The sequence below is a fragment of the Anas acuta genome, chromosome 12 (assembly GCF_963932015.1).
Source record: "Anas acuta chromosome 12, bAnaAcu1.1, whole genome shotgun sequence".
Taxonomy (NCBI): domain Eukaryota; kingdom Metazoa; phylum Chordata; class Aves; order Anseriformes; family Anatidae; genus Anas; species Anas acuta.
Genome location: NC_088990.1, coordinates 20,184,378 through 20,209,479, shown reverse-complemented (window position 1 = coordinate 20,209,479; position 25,102 = coordinate 20,184,378). Strand labels below are relative to the sequence as shown.

Genomic DNA, 25,102 nt, shown 5'->3' with positions numbered 1-25,102 from the left:
AGGGTCTGTGAGACAGGGGCTCGCCTCACAGTGCCCTGACAGCCCTGAGGGGGGCAAGAGCGAGGCGGGAGCGGGAGGGACGGCGAAGTCCCGCCCCGGTGCAGTCCCTCAGTGCGCTTGCTCCGAGGCGGTGCATGCGCGGGGCTCTGAGGGATGGCCGCCGGCTGTGAGGGACGGGCACTGCGGGGTGAGGGGTGAGTAGGGAGGCCCCCGCGGCGCTGCGGTCGCTGCCCGCCATGGAGGCGGTGCCCCTAAGGCTGCTCCCGCCCGAGCCCGGCGACGAGGGCACGCAGAGGTGCAGGCTGGGCCCTGCCGCCCTCTCCTTCCTGGGTGCTCCACTCGGGGCCCCGCTGAGGATCTCCGTGCCCGGCGGGAGCTGCTTGTGCACGGCCTGGCCCAGGGCGGACCTGGCGGACGGTTACCTGCAGGTTGACCTGGCCTGCAGGACCGCGGGGGTGGCGGCGGCGGCGCTGAGGGGCCTGACGCTGAGCCTCGGCCGGCTGCAGCTGCTGCCCCGTTGCCGCCTAAAGAAGGCGACCGTGAACGTGGTCGTGAAGAGCTCAGCGCTGCGAAAGTCCATGCCCCGAGCAGTGCTTCAGGAGATGATCAGGGACTTGCTAAGAAACGTTTATGTTTCCCATCATTACGTTGTTACTGTCGCCCCAAATCTTGAAACTCCTGTGGTGCACATTGAAGTGCTCTCTGTAGACCCTTTGACAGAGGAGGCCGGACTGATAACCCCCCAGACAAGTGTAAAAATTAAAGAGGTGTTCACTCTAGAAAGGTACAGGCATTTATCGGAGGACACAGGAAATATTTCAGTTGCGGGACTGGATGATGTGAGAAGGACTTTGAAAGAAATGATTGATCTGCCCTTTCGTTTTCCAAAAACTTTTAAGAAGCTGGGGCTTTCTGTCCCTAATGGGGTGCTACTAATAGGCCCTCCAGGTGTGGGGAAAACTCTTATGGTAAAGGCAGTAGCAAAAGAAGTGGGTGCATACCTGCTTTGCATCAGTGGCCCAGCCCTTTATGGTTCCAGGCCAGGAGAAAGCGAAGAGAATTTGCAAAGAGTCTTTGAAAAGGGCAGAGAAATGTCCCATGAAGGCCCAACTATTCTCTTTATCGATGAGATTGACTCCTTATGCCCAAAGCGAGGAAGTTCAAACAATGCTCCTGAAGATCGTATTGTTGCTCAGATGCTAACACTACTGGATGGTGTAGGTAGTGAAGGCAAGATGGTCCTCATGGCAGCAACAAACAGGCCTGATGCCTTAGACCCTGCACTGAGAAGACCTGGCAGATTTGACAGAGAGGTAAGCAAATCCTGTTACACATAAAGAATTTCCTTTCTTTTCCAGGGGGACACTTAATATAGTAATTCATTTATTTAGAGGGAAAAATGGCTACTAGTCATGTTTTGTAGTGGGATTCCACAGATTTGACACATACGTCCTGTTTCTCTGTTGTGAACACTGAAATAACGTCTTTGCCTAAGACTTACATTCTTATTTGTATATTACCTTAAAACAGTATATGGTGAACAGTGACAGTGACAGCTGACAGTGTCTTATGAATAACTCTTTATACAACACTGTTCACTTGGAAGGTAAGCATAAATGAAAGGTGCTTTAAAAATTTATCATTTGTATGCTGCTGTTAGTTTCTTGTAAAACTCTAGTTGCAATACAGGTAGGTAAATTTTCAGAACACAGTGTAAAGCAGAGACAAATTGTTTGCATAGGTCTACAAAATAAGAGGAATACAGCAAAATATCTCCTTAAAATTTTTATTGTTTTAGGTTATTATTGGGACACCAACACTTATGCAGAGAAGATCCATCCTGCAGTTGCTTACATCTAGTATGCCGATTTCTGCGGACGTTGATTTGATTAAACTGTCAGAAATTACAGCTGCGTATGTTGGAGCTGACCTTACAGCACTCTGCAGAGAAGCTGCTATGCAGGCTATGTTCCACAGTTCTTTGGTATGCTTGCAAATTAATCAAGGTGAATGTAATTATTATGTACTACATTTTCTCCATTAATACTTAGTTTTCCTGGAAATTCTCAAGAAGATGAAAAAGTCAGAACCTTAAATGCTGAAAAGCACCAAATGTGTTATAAATGTAAATATACCAATGCTTTTACTGCATTTGCATTTTAATAACTGCACTTTGCAGACTTTTTGAGAGTTATGAATGCTAGACCATTTGTATTCAAGAGAATCAAGGCATTTATGTGTAGTAACCCTGGATCTAGCACCTCTTTGATTTTGTAGGTCACTCTGTAATGAAAAAATAATTTAGGGAAAAACAGTAGTTTTCCCTAAAATATTCCTTTCTGATAAGCTGTTTGTTTTTTGTTTGTTTGTTTGTTTGTTTTTTAAATTTTCAATAAAGAGAATATATTCTACTTTGTGCTACATCTTTTTGTATGCAGTGCTTAAGCTTGTTAGGGCAGGAATTTAATTGACTATTGATTGCATTTGTCCTTTTGTGAAGTGTTTGGCATACTAATAGAGCATTGTAAATTATTATGTAAAAACATTATTAATATGCTTTATTTGATTTTCTTCAGGATTCAACTGAAATGGTGATTAACATGGCAAATTTCCAAGAAGCTTTTAAAAAAATTCAACCATCCTCGTTTCGAAGTGTAATTGGACTAAAAGAGTGTAAGCCAGTCACTTGGGAGCAAATAGGTGGTCTTGAAGATGTAAAACTGAAGTTAAAACAGGTAATGTATAAAATGTATTTAGATAAAAAGGCAGTTTATGGCCATATGCTCCAAGGTGTTCTATGTGCTACGTTATAGAAATGTATTGTCTAGCAAATTACATGATTCTAAATTGTATTCTAAACACTATTTTCTACTACATTAAGTTATTGTAGTGCTTGTGATTTAAAAACCTTCCTGCCCCAGGATAACAGCAGTAATACCATGAAATAATTATCATGCTTTCCAGTATCTGAAAAACTCTGCAACAGTACATTTCTGAGTTTGTAGCCAGATGTGGCTCTTGCATGTCATTCTTCAAGGATTGCCTTTTATTCTGTTTGAGACTGAGAGGAAACTTCAAGAAGGAGGGAAAGGGAACAAGGATGTCTTTTCATACCAAGAAAGACCGTATTAGTATTCTGTGTTGATTTAAAATTAATGCATGAACCAAAGAGAGGAATATTTTGCTTAGCTGCTTTATTGATTGGCTGTGAACTCTAGTTCCTTTACTGAGAATTTCATCCCTTTTTTATGTATTGACAGTGCATTGAGTGGCCTATGAAATTTCCTCAGGCATTTGCTAGGATGGGCCTGTCTCGTCCAAAGGGTGTTCTTCTCTATGGGCCGTCAGGGTGTGCCAAAACCAAACTGGTGAGGGCTGTGGCCACAAGTTGTCACTGCTCCTTTCTTTCTGTAAGTGGTGCTGACCTTTTCTCACCTTATGTTGGAGATTCAGAGAAGATTCTGTCTCAGGTACAGTTTTTAATTTATATGAGATCTAAAGTTTATTTTTGCCTGTTTTTTATGAAGTGTAAGTTAGGCCTAAATTTTGCTATTGGAAAAATGATAGTTAAAATTTACCTAGTTTTGAAATAGAAAAAGATAATGCTTTTACATTTGTGTAAATGGAGAATCTAACCCTAAAATGATACCAGTTTTAAACTTTGAAAGTATTTCTACCCCTCTTGTTGTTAGTTCACATAAGAATTTAATTAAAAAGCAGAATCTGTCTGTAGTAAATGTAATCCAGAATGGCTTTTTGAATGAATGCATCTTATTTTGTGAAATAATTTATCTTTAAAGTTGCATAATTAAGTCAAAATACAGAGTGAATGTAAACAGGTGATTTCACCTTACCCAGTAGAAAGTATGCATTAACATTTTATTCTATCAATCCAAAAATAGGTATTTTGCCAAGCAAGAGCAAGTACTCCAGCAATAATATTCCTAGATGAGATTGATTCTATCTTAGGATCTCGGTCACACCATAAAACTGGCCATGGTGTCTCAGAACGAGTTCTTTCTGTTCTTCTTAATGAGTTGGATGGCATTGGACTGAAAGTCACAGAAAGGAGAGGAAATAAACTACAGCTTGAGGGCCAATGTCAAGAATTAAGTGACGAGGAAAGACAGGTAATTTTTTAGTTGTTGGCATTCATGTTTTTAAACTTAAAATCCTTAGGCTTAAAAACGTGCTATTCTATTCTGTCATTGTTTCTGATTTTTATAAAATACCATTTATAGATTGCTGGTTTTGTATATGCTGTTCATCAGTGAGACTTTCTCCAAGCAAAATACCCATACGCAAAATATTAGTATAAAATAATAAAATGCTATATATAATGATATATAAAATATTGATATTAAAAGGGAAATAGACTCATACAGAGATGCATTTTCTTCTTTCCCCTTTTATTTTCTTACTAGTAGTTAACAAAAGTCTTTAGATATTACCTGTCTTATCCATGTTGCACTAACTTGTTTATATAATCTCTTTACTCAGCTAGAGTTTCAGGAAACTTTGAACAAAGATGTCATGGTAGTTGCTGCAACAAATAGACCAGATATGTTGGATGATGCTTTACTGCGTCCTGGAAGGCTAGACAGGGTGATCTATATTCCACCTCCAGATCTTAAGGTGATGTATTACAAATCCATATGTGGCTTCAAATGGAGAAAGAGAAATTGCCAGCATACTTTAATTCAGGAGTAAAGGGGAAATATTCCAATAATATAAATATATTATAGGAATATATATTCATTATATAGTAAAAAATTGAGGGATGGTTCACGAAAATGAGTCACCAGATTCAAAGTACATGAAGTTTAAAAAGGAATAATCCTATTTGTAATTTAAATACCAGTAATTTTTGAACTGGTGCATGTAGTTACACTATTGCATATAGAAAACAGCCAAAAATCTGAAATAATTCTTTATTTACAGAATCAAGCTGCAGTTTAGGAAGTATCATAACAAGTTAGCTGTCCTTGCTTCAGATCTCTTGTGCCCTGTAAATGCTCAGTGGTATAACTATTTGCCCTGAGCCCCTCAAAAAGAAGAGATGACCCACAGCAGGACAAATATGGAACTTTCAGTGTAAAATAGCATTTTCATGAAGTAATGAGCAACTCTGAATACCAGACTTTAATATATGAGATAACCGCAAGAGTGAATATTTCCATTAATAGTATTTTGTTTACTCTTTCACCAGAAATATGGTAGTTCTGCTTTTGGTAATTTCCCAGATCTTTCTTAGTTCTGATTTCAGAATTTTTATTGCTTTGGAGTGGGAGTAAGTGTTACTTTGTTTGGTTTTGTTTTCTCATTTAATATATACCAACTTACAGGGAAGGCTTTCCATTTTGAAAATTTGCACGGAAAAAATTCCGTTAGATTCTGATGTGGCACTGCAAGATTTAGGAGTCCTAACAGACCTCTTCTCTGGAGCTGATATTGAAAATTTGTGCAAGGAGGTATGAAATATTCATAGTTAATCTGTGAAATAAACTATAAATTATACCTTTCAATGAAAATAGTTAACTTCTAGAGGTTACCAAGCCTCTAGAATAATCTGTAGTACAGATTATTCCACCACTGAAAATAAAAAGAATGAATAAAACAGGAGTGAACAAGAATTCTTTAAATAAAAATCCGAATAAGTATAAAGGGTTTCTGTGATAATTTACTGGTAGAAGTTATTCTACTGGCATAAGTGGGAGCTGTACTACCTTTTATTTCATGTGGCTTTTTGTAATGCAGGCTCACATCTGGAGGAATCATATTTTGTGTACTGCAAGCAACTGCGGCATTCTTAGCTGAAAGCAGCATGTACTGTCAAGGCTAGAGTGGAAAAAAATAGAACAGTCCATAAGTACTTGAGCAAAGTTATATTGAAAGCAGAAAAAAAAATGGAAGAAAATCCAATATGTAAATGATTAAGGATATGTTTTCTAATACAGACAAAAAGTAAATGTGAAATTTACATTAGTCTTACCTGATGGTGTGTTTAGTGATAAATATAATTCAGACAAAGTATCTGAGAACAGCATTGTATAAAATTTGGTTTTCATATAAAATGTTTTAAAATACTTGCAGTAACTTCTTTGTGAGTTAATATTATAAGCATTTCAAGCTTTTTTTTTTCTTTTCTTTTCTAAAGGCTGCTTTGTTGGCATTGCAAGAGAATGGACTTGAAGCAACTACTGTAAAACATGAGCATTTTGTAAAATCACTGAGGACTGTAAAACCATCTTTAAGCACAAAAGACTTGGAATTTTATGAAAAATTTTATAATCAAGAATTAACATCTTGAATCAAAAAGGAATGATATGGCATAAGTATTTTTAAATATATCACGAAGACTGAGAGTTGAAGCATTTTGTATCTTTCCTGCTTTTTCATACTGTACTTACTGTAGTTTTCAATCTGTATGAAATACAGTAAAATTTCACGGGTGAAAAATGCATAATGTCAGTAATGAATAAACTGAAGCCATGGTTGCTTGGGCTAGGTTTCCATTGCATGACGTGGATCGTTGAGATAGTTAGGTGGAGTACTACAGAACAGCTTTGTTTTACTATACATTTCCTAGGTTTGATTATAAACACTGGCACAGTAAGAATATTTGATTTAAAATGTGAAGTCTGGAAAGGACAGAGTGACTACTGAAGGCAGAAAAGCTTTCAGAATGCGAAGTATGAGAAACCAAGCTCCATACTATGCAAAAAGATAAGCCGTTCCATATGTGCATATCTAAAGGCTTGCTTTCTCAAAGGCAGGTTAAAAGCTTAGGGCCACGGTTAAGTTTTTGCTGCAGCAGCTGGGCCAGACTTCAGCTGGGCTCCATTTTCGGTCCATAAAACGCTCGCCCAGCCCTGAAGCGAGGCAGGCCGCGGCCTTTGCCCTGACGGGCTGTTCGTCGGGCAGCAGGGCTGGAGCGAGGGGAGCCTCCCGTCAGGGGCCGGCGTCGCTCCCCTCAGGAGCCGGGGACACCCGCCGGGGGGCGCGCGCGCGCTTCTCGCGCCGCTGCTCCGGGCGTTGCGGGAGCGCGTTTGCGGGGACCTCCCCGCCTCTATAAAGCGTAGGGCGCGGCGCCCCGTGCCGCTGTCCCGCCGCAGTGCTGCCCGCTCGCTCCTTTGCCGTCCCGTCAGGTAACGCCGCGCCCGGGGGGTGCCCAGGTTCGGTAACAGCCCTGTTTGTTCCAGGTCCGCAGCCACAGCGAGGATGAACACGAATTTCTTCCACATAATCAAATCGAAAAAAGAAGTAAGTGCCTCGGGTCGCTTCAGAGCCCCGGCGGCGGCTGTGCTGAGGTGGGCGCCCCGAGACCGGGGGCTGCCACCTGAGGTGCGGCCCCTGAGGGCTTGGGAAGCTCGGCCTGCCGCCGGGCCCCCTGCCCTACAAATCCCTCCCGAGCTCAGCCAGGACGGGGAGCTCCTCAACTCTTCTGCACATCGTGTCTTTCAGCTCATTCCCCTGGTTGGAGTCGTGTCTTTCGCAGCAGTTGGGGCTGTTGCTTTCTCTGCCTATTCCCTCTTCAGCAAGTCTGATGTGATGTAAGCGAAATACTGCTCGGATTTATGCTGGTTTGTTCATCTCTGCGGAGGCAGTTGACAGTTACGTTTTCCTGAGGAAAAAAAAAAAAAAAAAAAGAAAATCCAAGTGCTTGTTCCAAAGTACTAGGAAAGATTAAGACATCTACACACTTTAAATACTGAAAAAATTAATAAATATAGTGTAATGCAGATGGCTTCCCAACTTAAGATTTAATAGATAATATTTATTTTTCTTGGCTTAAGGTGTAATAGGTTTTAGTTGTTCTCAGACAATTGGGTAGAGGCCATTCAGATATGGGGCGAGCAGGCTGTATCTAAAGAACAGTATTTGCAAATACAAAATTACAACAAGTTAAACTGGAGCCAAGTCCTTCACTCTCTAAGCTTTTGGGATATTTTGTATTTACTTTAAAGTGACTAAAATAGACAATTTTAGCCATCAGGATCAGAATCCCCTTTTTATTTGCATCTATATTCAGTTTTGATTTACAGCTTTTTTGTCTAATGTTAGATAATACATTTATACTCAAACAATATTGGCATGTTGGTGCTTTGGAAGTTACAAATAAAGCAAGACGTAATTGATGCCTAACCAGAATTTAAAATACAGAGTTGACCAAACCTGTAAACATGTGTTTCAAGGAGCTACTTATGTGAATAGTTCTACTGCTAATAGATTCCTCGTGTAGAAAAGTATGTGCAAGTTCACACCCTAAAACATAGTACCTAGTTTGCTTTCTTCTCTTAAAGCATTAACAAGACTGGCAATCCAGAGCCATGGGAAACTATTGATCCTACCCGGCCTCAGAAGGTAATTAATGTGAATAATACAGTCAGTGTAAATAGCATATTTTTTCCAATACAATAACTATAATGTGTAAGAACTAGCAAAATATGGATGAGGAAAAAATGTAAAGCTGAAATCTATTTAAAAGTAGAAATGATTGCATAGCTCATTACTTTATCTAAAGAACTTTCCCTACGTTAATGATAGTAATTAAGGTATTTCCTTCTCGGTCAACTGCTGAATTTGTGGTCTATTTGTTGGTGTTGGCCCCCACAACATCCCCTTACTCAATTCCATCGATAACAGTAGATACATGGACTGTAGAGGAAATACTGTTTACATTTGCATTGTTCCTGAATTACAAAATTGACTGAGAATGGCTTATTGGGTATTATAACTGTAAGGAAAAAAAAAATCTTAGTTTAGTAGAGCACCTAGGACAAGGAAAAATACAATTATCTGTGAATAATATTTGGGTTTATTATTTTATTAATATCAAAGTGATTTTGTTCAACAAATCATTGGATGTGATATTGTTATTTTTGCTTATTTTTACTAGGAAAATATAAAGCTATTAGAAATCCTTTATCACCAATAAGTTGATATGTGGTGTTGTGGGGAGAAGACTAACATTTTATTGACAGTGGACTTAAGTACTGAGGGTTTGCTAATTTTTTCCATGATTTCTTTTGAATCCAGCTATTAACAATCCATCAGAAATGGAAACCCATAGAAGAGTTGGAAAACGTCAGGAAGCTTACAAAGTGACAAGTTTCTGTTGGCTCTAAAAGGTACTCTATGAATCTAGTGGAATCACTTCTGCACAAACTTGACTACTGAAATCAGTGTGCGGAAATGCTTCTGCTACGTTTTTAGGGTCTCCCTACATTTTTTGGACTCTGGATGAGGAGTTTCATTTTGCCTTAGAAGTTGGCATACAACATCCATGTAGTCCAAAAACCTGTTTCAGAGCTCATTTTCAGGTTGCATTTGATGTCAGATATTGAAGATTCAGATGGTAATTACATATGGAAAAAACCTTCACCCTTTTTGTAGAATTTTATTATCTCAAAATGCATCAGTTTTGTAATTTTACAGTGTTTTTTAATAAAATTGTTTAACCTTTGCAATGTTATATGTAAATTCCATACATGGGAATTACCCAAAAGCCCTTCTAAATTAAGATTCTTGGTCTGCTCCCTCCTTATCCTTTATTTTAATGCAGCATGCATATTGTATTCAGACTAAATAGTCGTCATAGCCAGAGGATGTCTATGTATGGCAACATATGTCATAAAATAAACTTGTATTTATTTCCTACATTAGATGTGATAACGTAAGATGAAGTTAAGATAAGGTTCTATTCCTAATACTAAAACTTGTACATGTGCACAGTGTAATCCACCAGGGAGTCTTATATGTTACTTGAGACTGCGGGATTAACACATAAGACTTTAGCATGGCTAAAAGGGATTTAGAAATGAGAGAATTTCTGTTATATTTAAATATTGCTCCTGTTTAAACTTAGAAAAAAATGCTAGAATTGGGAAACACACTACCCAAAACCACTTATAATGTTAATTTCTTCATCTTGTGGGAGGTAGTTCAAGCTTAAATTTGCAGCACAGTTTTGGTGATTTTTTTGTTTGTTTTGTTTGTATTTAAATAGATATTAGTGACCTCTGCTTTAACAAAGAGAAAATAACACAGATTAAAGTTAGGAATGACTCCACATAAAGACTTTCTCTTTAGTTTCCTTACAAGTGAATTGGCTAGGGAAAGGATGCCATAATCCCAACAAATTAATGGTCTATGTATATCCAATGGTGAAACAGTCCTTTTGTGGGTATTTTCTGTATGTTTTACTTGCAAGCCTTTTCATATATATTACATAGTTTCTTCTACACTGGATGATCAGAATGCATGTTATTTGCTGAGAGGAAGAAAGCAAAACTGAAACAAGTTGATTTGAGGAAATCCCCTTTCAAGTGTGTAATAGTGAGCCTAGTGCTGTAGCTTCCTCTGCTGTAGCAAAGACAAAACAAGTTAGTAAAACTGTCTCCAAAATCTTAAGGTAGGTTGGCTTCAAAGACTTCAAGGTTTTTAAAGAATTTTTTGATGCTGAGAAGAAGTTAAAGAGTTACTTATTCCACACTTGTGTGCAGATACAGCATATTTAATATGTAAGTATGACTCAGCAGCATTTATATTTAAGAGTGAAAGGAACAACAGGACTTCAGAATACATGCTTAGCTTTCATTTTAAGTCATGACATTACAAGACAAGCAGGTAGTATATAACTACAAAAATCTAGTGTTCTGGGGAATAAACTTTTAATCATTTAAATAGAGAAATGTTTCAAAATATTTTCTGTAAGTTACTGTGTATTTACATATGTTGCTCTATTACATTAAAAGATGTGCTGTGCTGTGCTCTAAGTTCATGCATGAATTAAATGAGTTTGTCCTTAAGTAAATTACGTGTATGGTCTTTGAATACTATTACTTCTTTTGACCTAAGTATGTCAACATTAAGGAAACAAGTCATTTTTACATGATTTTTGTACTTAAACACTTTTCATTGGTGTCTTCCAGTAGTGCATTAGGCAGTGTGACTACCATCAGTCCCAGGTTATTGCTTCTCATTTTCTCTTAGGGCATAATAGCAAAAGTAATAATACAATGTTTTGCTTGTTACCTGCATCCTTTAAAAAACAAAAAACATAGATTTGTGGAAAGGGTTTTCACATAATGTGAGAAATCATCATCTCTTCGTATACTTCAAAAAGATTATGAGGATTGTCCAAGTCCTTGGGACAACTTTTTGAGTTCTCAGACCATCCCTAAGAATATTCTGTCTGCTGTATTGATGAGATTACTCCCGTAAGTAGGGAATATCAAGGCCAGTTGCTATATCTACCCACCGGAACTGCTCAACATAAAGCAATAAAGCAATATACAGGTTATTTCCTTATTCTGCAAACATCAGAGTTAAGACAGTAAAGATTTAATCCGTTGAATTTTATGAGTTTACTTTTATGAGAACAGTAAGATTTCCTTGTCCTGTGTAATGCAAACCCATGACTTTTTATTCTTTGTGCAATTTAAAGGCTGTTGAAATAAATTTCACTTCTTTCTTTCTTTCTTCTCTCCATTCTTTTCTACTTCTGCATCCTACTTAAACTTCTGTTCTAGGTTTTTGTTTTTTAAACAATTGCTGTCTTCACTCACCCTGGCTAGTACTTTTCCATGGAGCTATATCACTTCCAACTATCATATTAATTACAAAGTTTCATTAAAATGCTCATTGGCTTGTTAAAATTTCAAATCTGGATTAAAAACCATTAGCAATGATTTTTAATGGTGCTAATCACCATCACAATCATTAGAATCTATACAAGTTATGCTTTTCTGCAGCTGGTTGATAACTATTAAAGCCCATTTGTAAATAGTTTTCTGGAAGAATAGAAGGTTGCTTTCTGCAGTATGCATGCAAACTGAAGCAATAATTGTGTCCCCCCAAAAAATAAAATTTGGGGCAAGAAAAGTTTATGTAATTTTGTAAATAGACAAATCCATCAGTTCAAACAATCAGCAGAAACTTAACAAATGTTTAAAGCCTTGCTTTCAAGGAGCAGTACCATACAGGGGAACCTGAGTGCTACTGTCTGTTCTTGGGTCTGATTCAGGCTTTATAAAATGCCAGCTCTTTCAGCCTTCTAAAATACTTCCTTTTTGTTTTAGGAGTCATTAAAAAATTCCTGATCTGTATTTCACTTACTGTCTCCCAGGCTTTCACTAAGATACTTATCTTTTCTTTAGTTAATAAGAGAGCTAGGCCCCAAGAAGGATAAAACATAACTGTCAACCTCATTTTAGCCTCTACCCTTTCTCCATCTTATCTGATACACCTTTAAACATACATATCCTTAAAGGAGCCATGACATGGGACAAGCTTGATGGCCTGGCTGTAAGGACCATTACTTCATGTATTAACTCTGTAAGTTCACAAAATCTTTGAGCAAAATTTCAAATGCTCTGAATTCATTTTAACTTCCAGAAAGTGAAGCCTAACAATCAAAATATATATATATTCTTTGCTATGTATGTTTATTTTAATTGCAATTCTTTGTTATTACAGTAGTACTTAAAGGCTTAAACAGAACGATACAAGATTTATGGGATCCAAGACCTGTGCTGAGTTTCTCCTTTGGTTTTCTTTGCATATGATAGCCTCCGTGTCAGCATTTCTCTGCCTGACAGGCCTACCCCTCCATGTTTCTCCACTGCAAATAGTTTACTACCTAGTTATTTCATTGGTGCATGTAATTTCTGTAGTAAGTAGTTATTTACAGTGGGGCCTGTTGCAATCATTAAAGGAAATTGTTCATCCTCCGGTTGTCATCTGTCTCAGTGCAGAGGGCTCTTGCCCCTAGGGCTAACTGTAGAAAACAAACAAGAGTAATGGGAATGATTCACGGGTTCTGGCCGCTGTTTGGTGTTGGATGCTTCCCAAAAAAGCTTTCAGATTAAACAAACATGGCCACACTACTCAGCACAGTTTTAATTCATTGTCTGAAGTCTTCAGTGTATAGCACATGCCTGCCATACAGGCAGCACACAAGATAACACCATCACTTGAAAGCCTGACTGAAATGGAAATGGAGAAGCATTAGTGAAGAAGAAGACCTGGTGAGCTGCGGCTGGACTCGGCAACTATTTACATTCAGGTGCTGATTTGAATAGACAGCAAGCAGATTGTTTGCTGAAAGCACTCTGCCATCATAGAATAGCCTTCACCACAAATTACACCCTTCAGGGAAAGTCCAGAGTGAACAGGTACCTATGGGCCTCACCCCGTGCAAAGATCAGACACCCTTGTGGCATTTCATGGAGGCTCTATCAACCCTATTCATTCTGTACTTTGGCCTAGCTATCAAAGGATTTCAGTTTAATAATGTGTTACTTTCAGATAACATTATATGTCAATTCTTGCCAGCAATGTCCTCCTGTAGAATTAATGAGGGATTTGCGGTGCCCTCTAAGGATACCTCCCAGAGACAAACTCCATTACATGTTAAGCCAACATGAGAGAGCAGCTGTCCAGCAGCTGTTACTCGCCACCACACTGAAGGGGAATCCTGAGGGATCCTCCATGCCCCATGGCTGCCGGCTGCCTCAGCCACCTCTCAGTGGAGAGGAGGGAGCACAGGGTTGCCTGCCGCTGGTGGGTAATGGTGGGACACAGGGCTTTCATTAGCACTTCATTAAGGAGGTGCAGTAAGTGCTATGCGGGTTCTTCCCTTCTCTGTGAGGCAGGGGAGGGCAGAAGGATGAGCCTCGACGTGCATTGCTGTCAGACCACCTGTGGGAGGCTGTGAGCCCTCAGTAGGGCTGACCATTGCAGCAAGGAGAGAAGAGGTACGAAGAGAGTAAACTTGCCACACCTGGGTTCTGTGTAAATACACCATTTTTAGGTGGGAGGACTGAGGAGGTAAACTCTCTTTCTGTGGTGGTGTGCTGTCTCAAGTAGTTTGTGAGGTAAAGGATTTCTCTGTATAGCAAAAAAGGGAGATTCTAGGAAATAGTATCTGTGGGGTTAGGAGATGATAGGGTTTTATTTGGTGTGATGAAGCAGAGTTAGCAAGTCAGAGTCCCAGAAGTAATTTCTCTGGGCTTGTCATGTGCTGGTCTAAAAATAAAACAGAAGTCTCATCAAACAGCAGTGGGAGCACATGCAGAAGTGCTTGCTTTTGTTTTGCTCTTGCCTATACCTAAGTCTGGCAAGGTCAGGTCACCTGTGTGACACAAGTGCTGTGGGGCTGGGCTGAGGCCACCTGCCTGGCCACATGCCACATGGCATGGCAGGCCCATGCTGCTCAAGTCATCTCTTGTACTCAGGCCGCAGCTTCCACCCTGTGGCATGTGGCTCCTCATGAAATGGCCAGGCTGGACTGGAGACACCAGGGCCTACTGTGATATGTGGCTGTGCCATCTGTCTGGGTGATGGGCCTTGATGCCTGTGTGTGGCTATGCACCTGCTCTGGGCAGCAGATCTGCTGCTGCTGGTGGCCAAGGTTTGGCCACATATGTAACACTTCCTAAAATCCTTTTGTCTAAATACATTAGACTTCACAATGTGATGTTTTAAGATAAAGCCAGTCATCCTTGTGACCTTGGTCCTGTAGTACTTAGAAAGTGCTTGTGCTAGTATATTAAAATTCAGATAAATGTGTATCCAGCTTTATAAGCTTCAAGCAATTGAAAACAGGTCTCTTCAACTTCAAACATTTGATCCCTACTATATCAGAAAACAGGTATTACTTGATTTCTACCTCTCACACCCTCCTATTTGCTGCAGAAACTCCTTCTTTGTTTCCCTTGCTGACACATTTTTTTTTCCTCATGCTATGTCTCTCTTTCATCCACCAAAACAATATAAGAAAAACATAGAATTGTCTTGGTCTAACTTGCTTACGCTGTTAGTTCTGTTTATTAGTATATACCTGTACTGTGCTATAGAAAGTTAAACATGTAAAATTATTAGATCAATTTATAATTAGGCTGGTGATTTAAACTCAGAAATTATGAAAAAAAAAAAAAAAGGGAAAAAATAAACCCACCACAGTCATGACTTTAGTAAGAATGTTTTCTTTATTTTTTTTTTGTAACAGTGGTAAAGATGCGTAATCTGAGCTCTTTAATCAAAGATTTCTGTACTTTCTCTATGTGCTTTAAAAACAGCAGATACTGAATAATTGTTTTCCAGTTTTGAAAATAAAATTTTAATTTGCCTCATACATAAGTATGCTTTGTCTCACTTAAAACTCAGGTAAAACAGTTTTTTTCTTTAAATTTGTAAACATATTAATATTGTATTGTTAGGTGGGTTCCATTTCACTGAAAACTATTTGTTAATTATGTTGATGTGGAAAACTAAAGACAGTGTCTGCTAATAATATTATGGGATTCTCTTCCTTACTTAATATCTTCAGAACGTCTTTTGCTTTGAGTAAGATCTGTTTTCTGACTGAAATCTGATTGATCCGGTTGTTTTCTGACAATAAAATGTGAAAGTGACATGTTCATGTTCTGAAACCACAAACTTGAAGTGGCAAGTAGTTGCTTATTCCTAAATACTGTGAATTGTGTGGGTTCCTGTAGCCTTGCAGACCATGATGGTGACAGTCGAAGCAACAGCTGTGAAACTGTTTTTTCCCTTTCGTATCTTCTTTTATGTTTGGTGGTGGGTTTGTTTGTTTGTTTGTTTGTTTGTTTTTTAAGTAAATTCAGAAACATTATTTTTTAGGCTAGCACTCACTCAGCCAGAGTTTTGCTGGCTTCATGAAGCAGGGCAGGGGGTGGTAGCTTTTGAATTTGTGACTTTACACAGCAGTTCTTTTTTTCGTATTTTGAAAGCAGAATTCTCTGCTGGAGTGAGTTTTGTACAGACGTTGATGATATCAGATGGTGTCAAATTGGGTATCTACAGACTTAGGACAAAATGTCAGTAGGATACAACACCCAAACCAGACTGGGGGGACCGGAGGTCTGTAGCGACCCACTCAGCATTGCCTGAAGGAATTTCTGTGAAGCAGTGCAGTCAGAAGGCAGAGTTGTTGCTCTCCCACTTCGTGGTTACAACCCTTTTCTAGAACTCTCCAGTGTTCAAGCCACTTCCTGTCATTCTACTTCTTTTGTATGGTATATGGCATGAGATCAGACTTTTCTGGTAGACCAGAGGTAACCTGCTAGTGTCTGAGGCCTACTGTGGTTCCTCAGACTTTTTCACAGAGCTGCGTTTCATCTTCTGACAGGACTGGTGCATGCTGCAAGGTATAAGCAAGGAATGCCAAGCTTATCCTGCTGGATTGTTACATGGATTGTCAAAATCCCCATGTTCTGAAAAGCTGGAGTTCCTTGTATTCCTGGTCAGGTGTCTTACAATACACAGATTTTTACTGCAAAATTCACATAGGATCAGTATGATGCATTATCAAGTGCAACTTACTTCAATACTTTTATTACACTGCATGATATGTTGGGAGCAAATGAGGTAGCTGTAGATGCAGACAGATTAGCTGAGAGGTCAGAAAGCCATACAAGTTTGAAAAACTCAAGTAAATGTGTTTAAGCTTTCATTTTTAGCAAGGCTATTTCATTCTTGGTTGCTTTTTGTGTGACTTTTTTTTTTTTTTTAATTCAAATAAATGTATTTGCAGTAAGTAGGTGACAAATACCGTCCTGTACCAGACTTGCTGCTGCAGCACAAACAAGGAAGTAAGTGCTGAAAAAATACATTGGTTGTAATTCCTGGTAGTAACAGGGAAATGTTATCAGTTTGCCAAAGAAAGCAAAGTCACATACTTGTCATAAATCACTGATTCATTACATCAAAAAACAAACAAACAGAAAAAACCCTGTTCTTACTGTTCTTATATTAAAGATGTTAACGTTTCATGTAATGATTCATCTCTCTTACCTGTTGTAAGACTCTTACAATTCAGTGAAGCCTGAAATATGAAGGGAAAAAAAAAGGCTGTCCTTCTCAAGTCATGTTGGGTGACTTTTTAAGTGTTTAAAATAGTCAGGTAGGACTTTGATGAGATCTTAGTTATGTATCTGGGAAAATATATGTTAACATTATGCTGCCTTTACAGAGTTTTTATTTTTTGTCTTATGAAATGCTTTGAATGGAACATGTTTAGTCAGAAGACAGAATTTGGCTTAAAGACTGCAATATCCACCCTACTCCCAGAAGCAGAAATACATTGCAAAATCATAGTTATAATGACTTCAGTTCTGTTCATTGCCAAACTAAGCCATAATTTTAATGTTATCATAGCATGCTGTATGAAGTAGATGTAAAACAAATTGATTTTGAAGTTACAGATTTCAGGGAGACATGGAATTATCACAGAACTTGTAGTGATTGTGTACATATGCACGTACATCTTTATGTTTTTTTTTTTTTTAAATTGCCTCTTAAGAGAAATAATAAGTTTATAACTAATTATTAAATATATAATAAGTTTATAATTATTATAAGTTTAATAATAAGGGTGTGACTGAGGTTTCTGTATCCCCATTAGTTCAAAGAGGAAGCTTCTGTAGTATGGAAAACAGGGTGATAGGTAGAAGTTTGAGCTATGTGTTGGGTGTATCACTTTTTGATGCACATAAAGGACAAAACATATATACCCTCTACAGGCCACTGCTTTAAATGCCAAATTCTCACCTAAGTTACATGTAGAGTTACTCAGTAAAGATCCTAAATGTTTGACCAATCAGCCTGTTCTCAGAAATCTTCACAGCTGTCTGTTTGGCAGTACCACAGACATAATATACATTCCTCAATAAGAAATACTAAAGCACAAAGTTATTACTGTAGCTAGAGATGAGGATTTGTTGAAGCAACCTGTAATCAGAGGTACCAAAATTATGAGCCAAGGGAACTTCTTTACCTATTGGATTTTCTTCTTCATGAAACAAGTAAAAGGATATGTGGCAACCGAACAAAGGAACGGGGTGTGGGTAACTCTACAATTGTTTTTATTATCAGGAATGAATGGGTGTGGTATGCATGAGATGGGTAATACATACCCTTGCTTAGGAGAAAAATTGTAAAGTTAGCTATCAAACATTCTAGCTTAACAGCACAACAGATCAACTAATGCTGCAATCTGTAAGCAAAATTGATGTTGGTTTAACTTGTGACCACCACAGTTTGGCCCTGAAATATGGGTATGCTCCAGAGTTGGCTGCATGGTAATGTAAAGGCATCTAATGCTTTTCAGTTGCTGTCTCGAGTATCTATGTACTCTGGCTTTATCTGTTGGGTTGTTGTGTGTGTGTGGTTTTTTTTTTTCCCAACTCCCTCTTTTGTACACAAACACACCTCATATTATCAATAAAGTATTAACGATCTAAGAAAAAAAAAAAAACTTTCTGCAGTTTGAATATCCTTACTCAGCCATAGCAGTTGGTGGATCCAGTAGTAAGATTTCTTTTTGTTGTGTTACTCTTGCTCTGTGGGCTGCTTCTATCTCCAATGGCTAAAATTAGAGACTACCTCTTCCCTCTATCCTTTCTCCAGAGAAACATTAACTGTAGTAATTCTGAGGGGAAAAATAATGTTCTGGTTTCACTGCTAATTTACTGAGATAATTAATTGATCTAATGTAATATGATATCCTGTATGGCTATCAACAAGTGTGTGGATCTAGAAACATATATTCACTTACTGCTTATGACCCTTTAACTTTTGATACACAAAGAGTTGCTTGCTTTTATATTTTCTATGATATGACTTGACCTTTGCTCCACGGCAAGTCCAAGCAGCATGGTTACCTGAAAAACACAATAACTTGTTCCATCTAGGCTACGCTTAAAGCAAATGTCAAAGCACCAAGAAAATACTCTGTGTAACTGAGTTGGGTGATTTCACTTTCTAGTTGATGGTATGTGTTTTTTGCAGAAGCATAGAAAATCTGGAATTGCTTAATAGCTTGAAGAAATGAAAGAAGACTTTACGGGAAGGAAGCTGTGGTTGTGAGTTGCTCAGCCTCTACGTGAAGCCTGTTCAGCTACCTTAAAAGACAGCAGTAGCAATTGCAGCACTGTGGTATTTTCTACTTATTTTGTATCTCCCTGTTCAGAAACAAAAATGCTTCCCTCAGTGTATGTTTTTAATTCAAAGTGTCATCAAATCCTTTATCTTGAAAAAAACATCCTGTTAATTCGAATTCAGCACCCCACAGAAACAGTACTTATTTTCCTAGAAACTTATGGCTTGCATGATGGATAGTGTTGTTTACATTAATGAATGTAATTTGTTCTAATTGCATTTGATAGCCACAGCTGACTTATAGTCATAGAACTTTTTTACTTTTTTTTTTTTTTTTTTTTTTTTTTTTTTTTTTTTTTTTTTATTGCATACCTGGGACTGGCAGAAGGTAACTTATTCCACTCTGTATTCCATGGGTATTTTCTGTACAGACCTTTAAGAAGAACCTTAAATATTTCCCAGTAATTGATTAGGACATCCGTGGTAGGCTTGTGCTTTTTCTTATTATATGTGTGTATCCACGGGGGGGAGGAAGGGGGGGACACGACACGACTTTTTTTTTTTTTTTTTTTTTTTGCTTACTAGTAAGTGATTTGAAAGATTTGTGGCAGGATACATTCTTATGACACCTAAACCAGCACGTCCCAGCGGTTATACTCGGTGCACATTTATTAACGTTGGGCCTAATGCCCCCTCTGCTGGTAAATTTGGGCAGGACTAGCTGCTTAGTGCAAGGGGCAGCCTGGCCATGCGGTTTGTCGGACCTGTTCTTACACTGGGTTTGGAGGAAAAAAAACGTGGGAAATCAAAAAAAAAAAAACGATAAATAACGGTATACAAGTTTCAAAACTTTACTATCATCTGAATTATGAATAAGTTTAAATATAGTATTTACATTCAAGTAGAGTTGATTTTTTGGGGGGGAGGGGCGGGGGAGGAAGGCTGGTTACTATCATTAAATGTTTTTGTTTACATTCCCTCAATTTATTTGAGGGCTTATTAGTTAATTTGTGTGCATTGTGAGAAAAAGAAACCAGAGGAATGTGGGAGTTGGACACTCTTAATGCGTGTGAGCCAAGGAGAATTTATTGCCTGCTTGCCATTCAGCTGCTGTTAGGAGTTCAGCTGTGCCTAAGATCCAGGTCTGTATTGGCACTGAGTGCAGTGGGACGTTTCCTGGGCAGACAGCCTTAACTCTCCTCATATGCTACTCACAACCCTAGAACAACCACTGATCTTTTCAGCAGGTATAACAGTAAGGAAATCATAAAGCAGTCATCATATGGATAAAGCCATAGTTGTGTTCATGAAGTGGCTTGTTTTTCTGCAGAAATTGGTGCTGCAAAAGGTGTGCATGCTTCATAACCTTAATAGAAGTGACTAAATTATGTCATGCACTTTACCACTGGCAGTTTTCAACAGAAGAAACTGTGAAACTGAGGAAACAGAATACATGGAGAAAAGGAAAATAGATAAAGGAGTAAAAATATAGATTTGGATTCTCATTATTTTACAGCTGTAAAAGTAGAAAGCAGGCAGGCATGCGTTCTAAGAGCAGATTGCTGTTATAACTGCACAGAAGTAAATGGAAAAGATAAGCATTTATTTCAGCAGCTTCCAAAGTTGTCAGGTATCTCACAGAACGGAAGGGCAGGTGTTGTCCTTCCTAGACCATTCAGCTGTGGAGAATTAAATGAGAAGAGTAAAAGCAAAGGGGATTTGCCATCCCCAGAGCACAGAGTGGCAGTTAGTGCCCAGTGTACTTTCTTAACCAAGAACAAGGGTGAGGAGAAGCTGGGAAGTGGATTAAGAGGTCTAGGGAAGGGGGAAGATACATGTTTTATTTCTTAATGTACAAAGAAAATCAAGAAAAAGACTTTTGGCAGTGCCAGTTTGGATGTTGAAGACCGAGTTCAGGTATCACATTTTACATGGTAATCCTACTGGTATAGAAAAAAGTGCTGCTACTATTGAAAGGAGTGTCAAGACAATTTAGAAAGTAAAAATCTTCATTAAGCAAGGAAAACACCAATTCAGAAATAAAATTGGTTTATGTTAAGTTTCATCTTAGCATAAGAACACTTAAGAATATGAGCGGAATGCAAGGGTTTGCAGTCCACTCCTTGTTTAAAAAAAAAAAAAAATCCTTGACTCATATGGGTAGTCATCAAAGTTGTATCTGTATTTCAGGAGAAGATGAGTAAAATCACAGATTAAAATGGGAGAAAATTCTTCCCAATGTAGACTGTTAGAGGTGGCAGAATTTTCATAGAATTTTAGCTGTTCGATCAGCAATAGCATTTTGGCACATCTCTGGAAGCAGGAATACTAGCTGTGGAAGCTTCAAATTTTAGGTACCTATTGGGTAGGGACAACCCAAAAAGTAAAGGCATTCTCATTTCAAGCAGAAGGGTTTACAATGATAAATAGAGAGGTATGAGGACATGTAAATAATCTTGTGATAACCAGGTGAAATAATCTGGATGTGCTGCAGAGCTGCTTGGAAAGGCACCACGATTCTTGTTTATACCAATGTCATTTTCCTCTAAGGTGATGACTGAAAAATGATCTTACAATATCTATAACTTGCATTCTTTAATAGCCACTTTACACTTACCAGAGCACTGTTAATGCATGTTAGATTATATATTCCTTGTAGTTTATTTGCAAATAAACTTTCTCAAGAATTCTCTATTAATTGTAAGTGTGCTAACTATTTCAATTTGTTTATTTTTAGAGTTCTGTTGTACTCTCAGGAGTGTAGAGTACACATCACTAGGAGTGTTATAAATTGTGTATTCCTTTTGTTACGGATTAATAACAGATTCAGAAGAGTACTGAGATCTTACATGAAATGCAGCACTGCCAGACAACTTTTGTCCTGATCTATAAAGACTAAGAAAAGGGTTAGAGGTAAGCCATACAGATAGCAATTGCTATGTGAGACCTTAAGACCTTAAAATAGGGAGTCTCCACTTCAGAGTCTTCCTGATACAGATGCATGGATTCTTTTATTCTAGGTTGTATTCTGTTGTTTTTTTCTGTGAGCTCCTTCCAGTTGGTCCATAGGCCTTGATAACAAGGGCACCTCTGGGGTGACTGAAGGGCTTCAAGAATGCCTTGCCAGTTGCTTTATGGCTGTTCCTTCACCATACTTTGTTTATATTTTCCAGTGTGCAATTATTGCATAGGAAATAACAAGACTTAAGTTGTCCTGACTAAAGAGGGAGCCATAATTTATTTTAAACAGTGTCACCTGAGTTGAGCTTCAAAAAACAACTGCTGTAAGAATCAAAGACAAGAAATAGCAATACAAATAAAATTTATAAGACAACAATGTGAATTTTAATTATTGATTTAATAAAACCCACAATAAAACAACACTTTTGCTTTTTCTTAATTAAACGAACATGTAGTAAATCATTACAATAAAAAACTCCAAATACAATACGTCTACTGTACTTCAACTTCTAATTACATCAACTGTAAACCCCAAGTTAATTAAAACCTATTTGAGTATTAGTATGTGCAAAATACCTGTTGTGGTTTCTTTTTTTGTTGTTAGGAAGTTTGTAAGGATGGGATGCATGCTTTTCATGAACTGTGATATGGCTTAATTAATGATGGTGTTTGTATTGAAGCATTAACTTTCCATGTCTGGTGCTCCTTTGCCTCTGATATATCTACTTGTATGTTGTACTCGTGTTCCCATTTCTTGCCAGAACAGATACAAACATAATCCAGTGTTATGAGTACTTTGTCCAAAATAATACTGTGTTGTCAGTTTTCACCTTTGCAAATTCATCATGTGTTAGCTACCTCCAAAAAAAAAAAAGAGAAAACAAGCCAAGGTTATTAATACCAATTGCAGATAGAGATCACCCTGATGAATATGTGAGACTTCAGCAAGTTTCAAGACAGACAATAGCTTAAGCATTCACAGCTGAGTATCACAATATCCATTATTGGGCCAAAATTTTCCTTTCTGATCCACGTATGGAACTACTCCTGATGTCAGTGGAAGTTTTGCATAAAGATCAAAGTGCAGAATAAACAAAAAATACTTGAAGTTCTGTTTATTGAACTCAACAGGTCATATTCCTGTTGCCCTTGGCTTCTTCAATCTAACTAACTTCAGAAACAGGTGTAAATCTGGATCTATGATAGCTTAGGGACAGGTAAAAGGGTTGTTTTATTATCCTTTGTAGGTTGAAAGTACAAGGATCAACACCATGAGCCAAAACAATTCAGCTTTGTGGACTTTGAAGCATCAGGATGAAAAAACAGTCTTTTCCAATTGCTCTGTCTCTCAACCAATAAGAGGAAGCAACCTACAGGGATAGAAAGGCTACGTTAGCGTTGCCCAATGTACATTAGATTACTGAGCTTGCTTAGGTTTCATTTTATTCATAAAGCTAATTAGGGGGGGACTGCTATTGCAGTGGCTCTCCTGTGAGGATACCACCTCAAAGCAAAGATGAAAAAGTCGGAGATCTGAGACTGAGGGAATAGTACATCTAAAACTGCTGCTCTCTGCTTTCCTTTTAGTAGATCTAAGGAACTTGCATGTCTGTAGAATGAATTTGAGAGTAACTTCATGTCAGTTATCGTTTCTAGCATTTGATTTTCTGTTTTAACAAAAAAAAATCATGTATAATGTTTGAATTACAGCACATGTACTAATTGGAATACATGCTAATAACTGGCCTTTTAATGTGAATCAAATGTTGGTTTAGATGATCAAAATTATTAATAATAAATTTAATCTTACAAGTCAAAACTCTGTAAAATAAATAACCTGTTTCTAAAGTATAAACCCTATTCTAAAATACATTAAAGATAACCGATCATTTAGAACACTTTGGGTCCAGTGTTGGGTATGTAGTTGCCCAGCAGAAGTCTGGGCAAGGATCTTCCTGTCTGGATCCCTGAATGCCCAGATTAAAGCTAAGTTTCTGGTCTGGTTACAGTAAATTCTGTATTTTGACATGTCTCCAAAAAGACCACTTATAAAAGAAGTCAGCTAGCACTGCATGCATCATGATTTAAGAGACTGTATGAAAATGACTATTATAAAAATACTGTATGAGTTTGAGGTTCATGGTGTATGGGACCCTGGCATGATTTTAATTGAAATACTGAATGCTTGATGCTCTGTTTAGAGTGCAGTTACTTTATGGTGCACAGTCATTAAAGGACAATCTCGAACTGTAATTTGTGAGGTATCTGCAGAGCCACACTTCAGTTTGTAAACAACCTGAAAACAATTTTGTCTCAAAATCATAACAACTTGAATAAGCCAGTACAAGGGAAAGAATTAAATACATGTTCTGTAGGGCAACCACTGCGCTTTTTGCAGCACTAGCTCTCCCTGCTGCGTGTTATATGGTACAAATCCACATATTAATTAATGTTATTTGATCATCTTCATTTTGCATTTATTGCTCTCAGTCTGTCTTTGACTACAAGATAAAGAATAAGGCAGCAGTTCCCAAAACATACGAAATTAGGCACTGGAACTCTGACAACTTGCACAGGTTTTGCTTGTTTCTTGTTTGTAACTCTGAAGCTGGACAGAGCATTTGTACATTCCGAAGGTGTTCAGCAGCAGTTGTCTGGCCTTGAACTGAACTTCCTCCCATTTAGATGAACTACCAGGAACTGCAAAATCAAGAAAATATTTAATAGAATTCAGTTGTTAAGAACACTGGACAATCTAGCTGTTTTCATACTTACCACACTCAGCTACCAACTCAAGTAATTGCTCACTCATGTATACACACATATATACGCACATATATATGCACTATGTATTATTTTACACCTTTAGGCCTTATCCTGCAACCATAACTATATCTTGATAAAAATAAATAATGTAGATGGGAGGATGAGGGGGTAGAACTTCTATCCTAAGAATTGATAGGCATGGCAATATATTAGATCCCTAAATCAGCATTTTTTGACAAAGCATACAATCTTCCATATGTCAGATTGTTCCACGTGCTGGTTTAGAACTTCACCTGGCCTTTCCCTAGACAAAATATGGGAATTTCTGAAGAGAAATTCTTTCCACACCAAAGTACGTATCATTCCATACCGGATGTTTGAATATAAATATATTTTCTTTGCATGATTTTCATTTATATTTGTCCTTCTTGGCTAATGGTTTCTATACCTCACTGTACGAAAGCATAGT

General features: G+C 38.0%; 3 protein-coding genes across 5 annotated transcripts in view; 2 read left to right on the top strand and 1 right to left on the bottom strand.

Annotated features, from left to right (window-relative positions):
• Positions 1-118: 118 nt before the first annotated feature.
• AFG2B (AFG2 AAA ATPase homolog B) lies at positions 119-6,497 on the top strand. Its single transcript, XM_068696147.1, has 8 exons — positions 119-1,313; positions 1,799-1,984; positions 2,577-2,735; positions 3,261-3,470; positions 3,903-4,130; positions 4,501-4,635; positions 5,346-5,471; positions 6,158-6,497. Exons 1-8 carry the CDS (start codon positions 237-239, stop codon positions 6,308-6,310), a joined length of 2,274 nt encoding a protein of 757 aa, XP_068552248.1. The 5' UTR covers positions 119-236; the 3' UTR covers positions 6,311-6,497.
• Positions 6,498-7,065: 568 nt separating this feature from the next.
• Positions 7,066-22,751, top strand: C12H15orf48 (chromosome 12 C15orf48 homolog). 3 transcript variants are annotated; one of them, XM_068696162.1, is made up of 5 exons: positions 7,066-7,263; positions 7,465-7,553; positions 8,304-8,364; positions 9,040-9,131; positions 18,817-22,751. In XM_068696162.1, exons 1-4 carry the CDS (start codon positions 7,222-7,224, stop codon positions 9,106-9,108), a joined length of 261 nt encoding a protein of 86 aa, XP_068552263.1. In that variant the 5' UTR covers positions 7,066-7,221; the 3' UTR covers positions 9,109-9,131; positions 18,817-22,751. The 3 variants fall into 3 exon arrangements, with proteins under 3 accessions (XP_068552263.1, XP_068552262.1, XP_068552261.1); XM_068696161.1 differs by lacking the exon at positions 18,817-22,751 and adding an exon at positions 9,217-10,816 and having other exon boundaries at positions 7,067-7,263; XM_068696160.1 differs by lacking the exon at positions 18,817-22,751 and having other exon boundaries at positions 7,073-7,263; positions 9,040-10,816.
• SLC30A4 (solute carrier family 30 member 4) overlaps positions 22,246-25,102 on the bottom strand; it is a 16,691-nt gene continuing 13,834 nt past the window's right edge. The window contains exon 7 of the mRNA XM_068696151.1: positions 22,246-24,567. Coding sequence (XP_068552252.1) covers positions 24,413-24,567 — 155 coding nt within the window. The 3' untranslated portion in view covers positions 22,246-24,412. The remainder of the gene's footprint in view (positions 24,568-25,102) is intronic.

Coding starts and splice junctions, on each gene's coding strand:
- AFG2B (XM_068696147.1), top strand. CDS start 237: ATGGAGGCGGTGCCCCTAAGGCTGCTCCCGCCCGAGCCCGGCGACGAG. Junction 3,471..3,902: donor CAGAGAAGATTCTGTCTCAG/GTACAGTTTTTA, acceptor ATCCAAAAATAG/GTATTTTGCCAAGCAAGAGC. Junction 4,131..4,500: donor TAAGTGACGAGGAAAGACAG/GTAATTTTTTAG, acceptor CTCTTTACTCAG/CTAGAGTTTCAGGAAACTTT.
- C12H15orf48 (XM_068696162.1), top strand. CDS start 7,222: ATGAACACGAATTTCTTCCACATAATCAAATCGAAAAAAGAA. Junction 7,264..7,464: donor TAATCAAATCGAAAAAAGAA/GTAAGTGCCTCG, acceptor CGTGTCTTTCAG/CTCATTCCCCTGGTTGGAGT. Junction 8,365..9,039: donor ATCCTACCCGGCCTCAGAAG/GTAATTAATGTG, acceptor TTTTGAATCCAG/CTATTAACAATCCATCAGAA.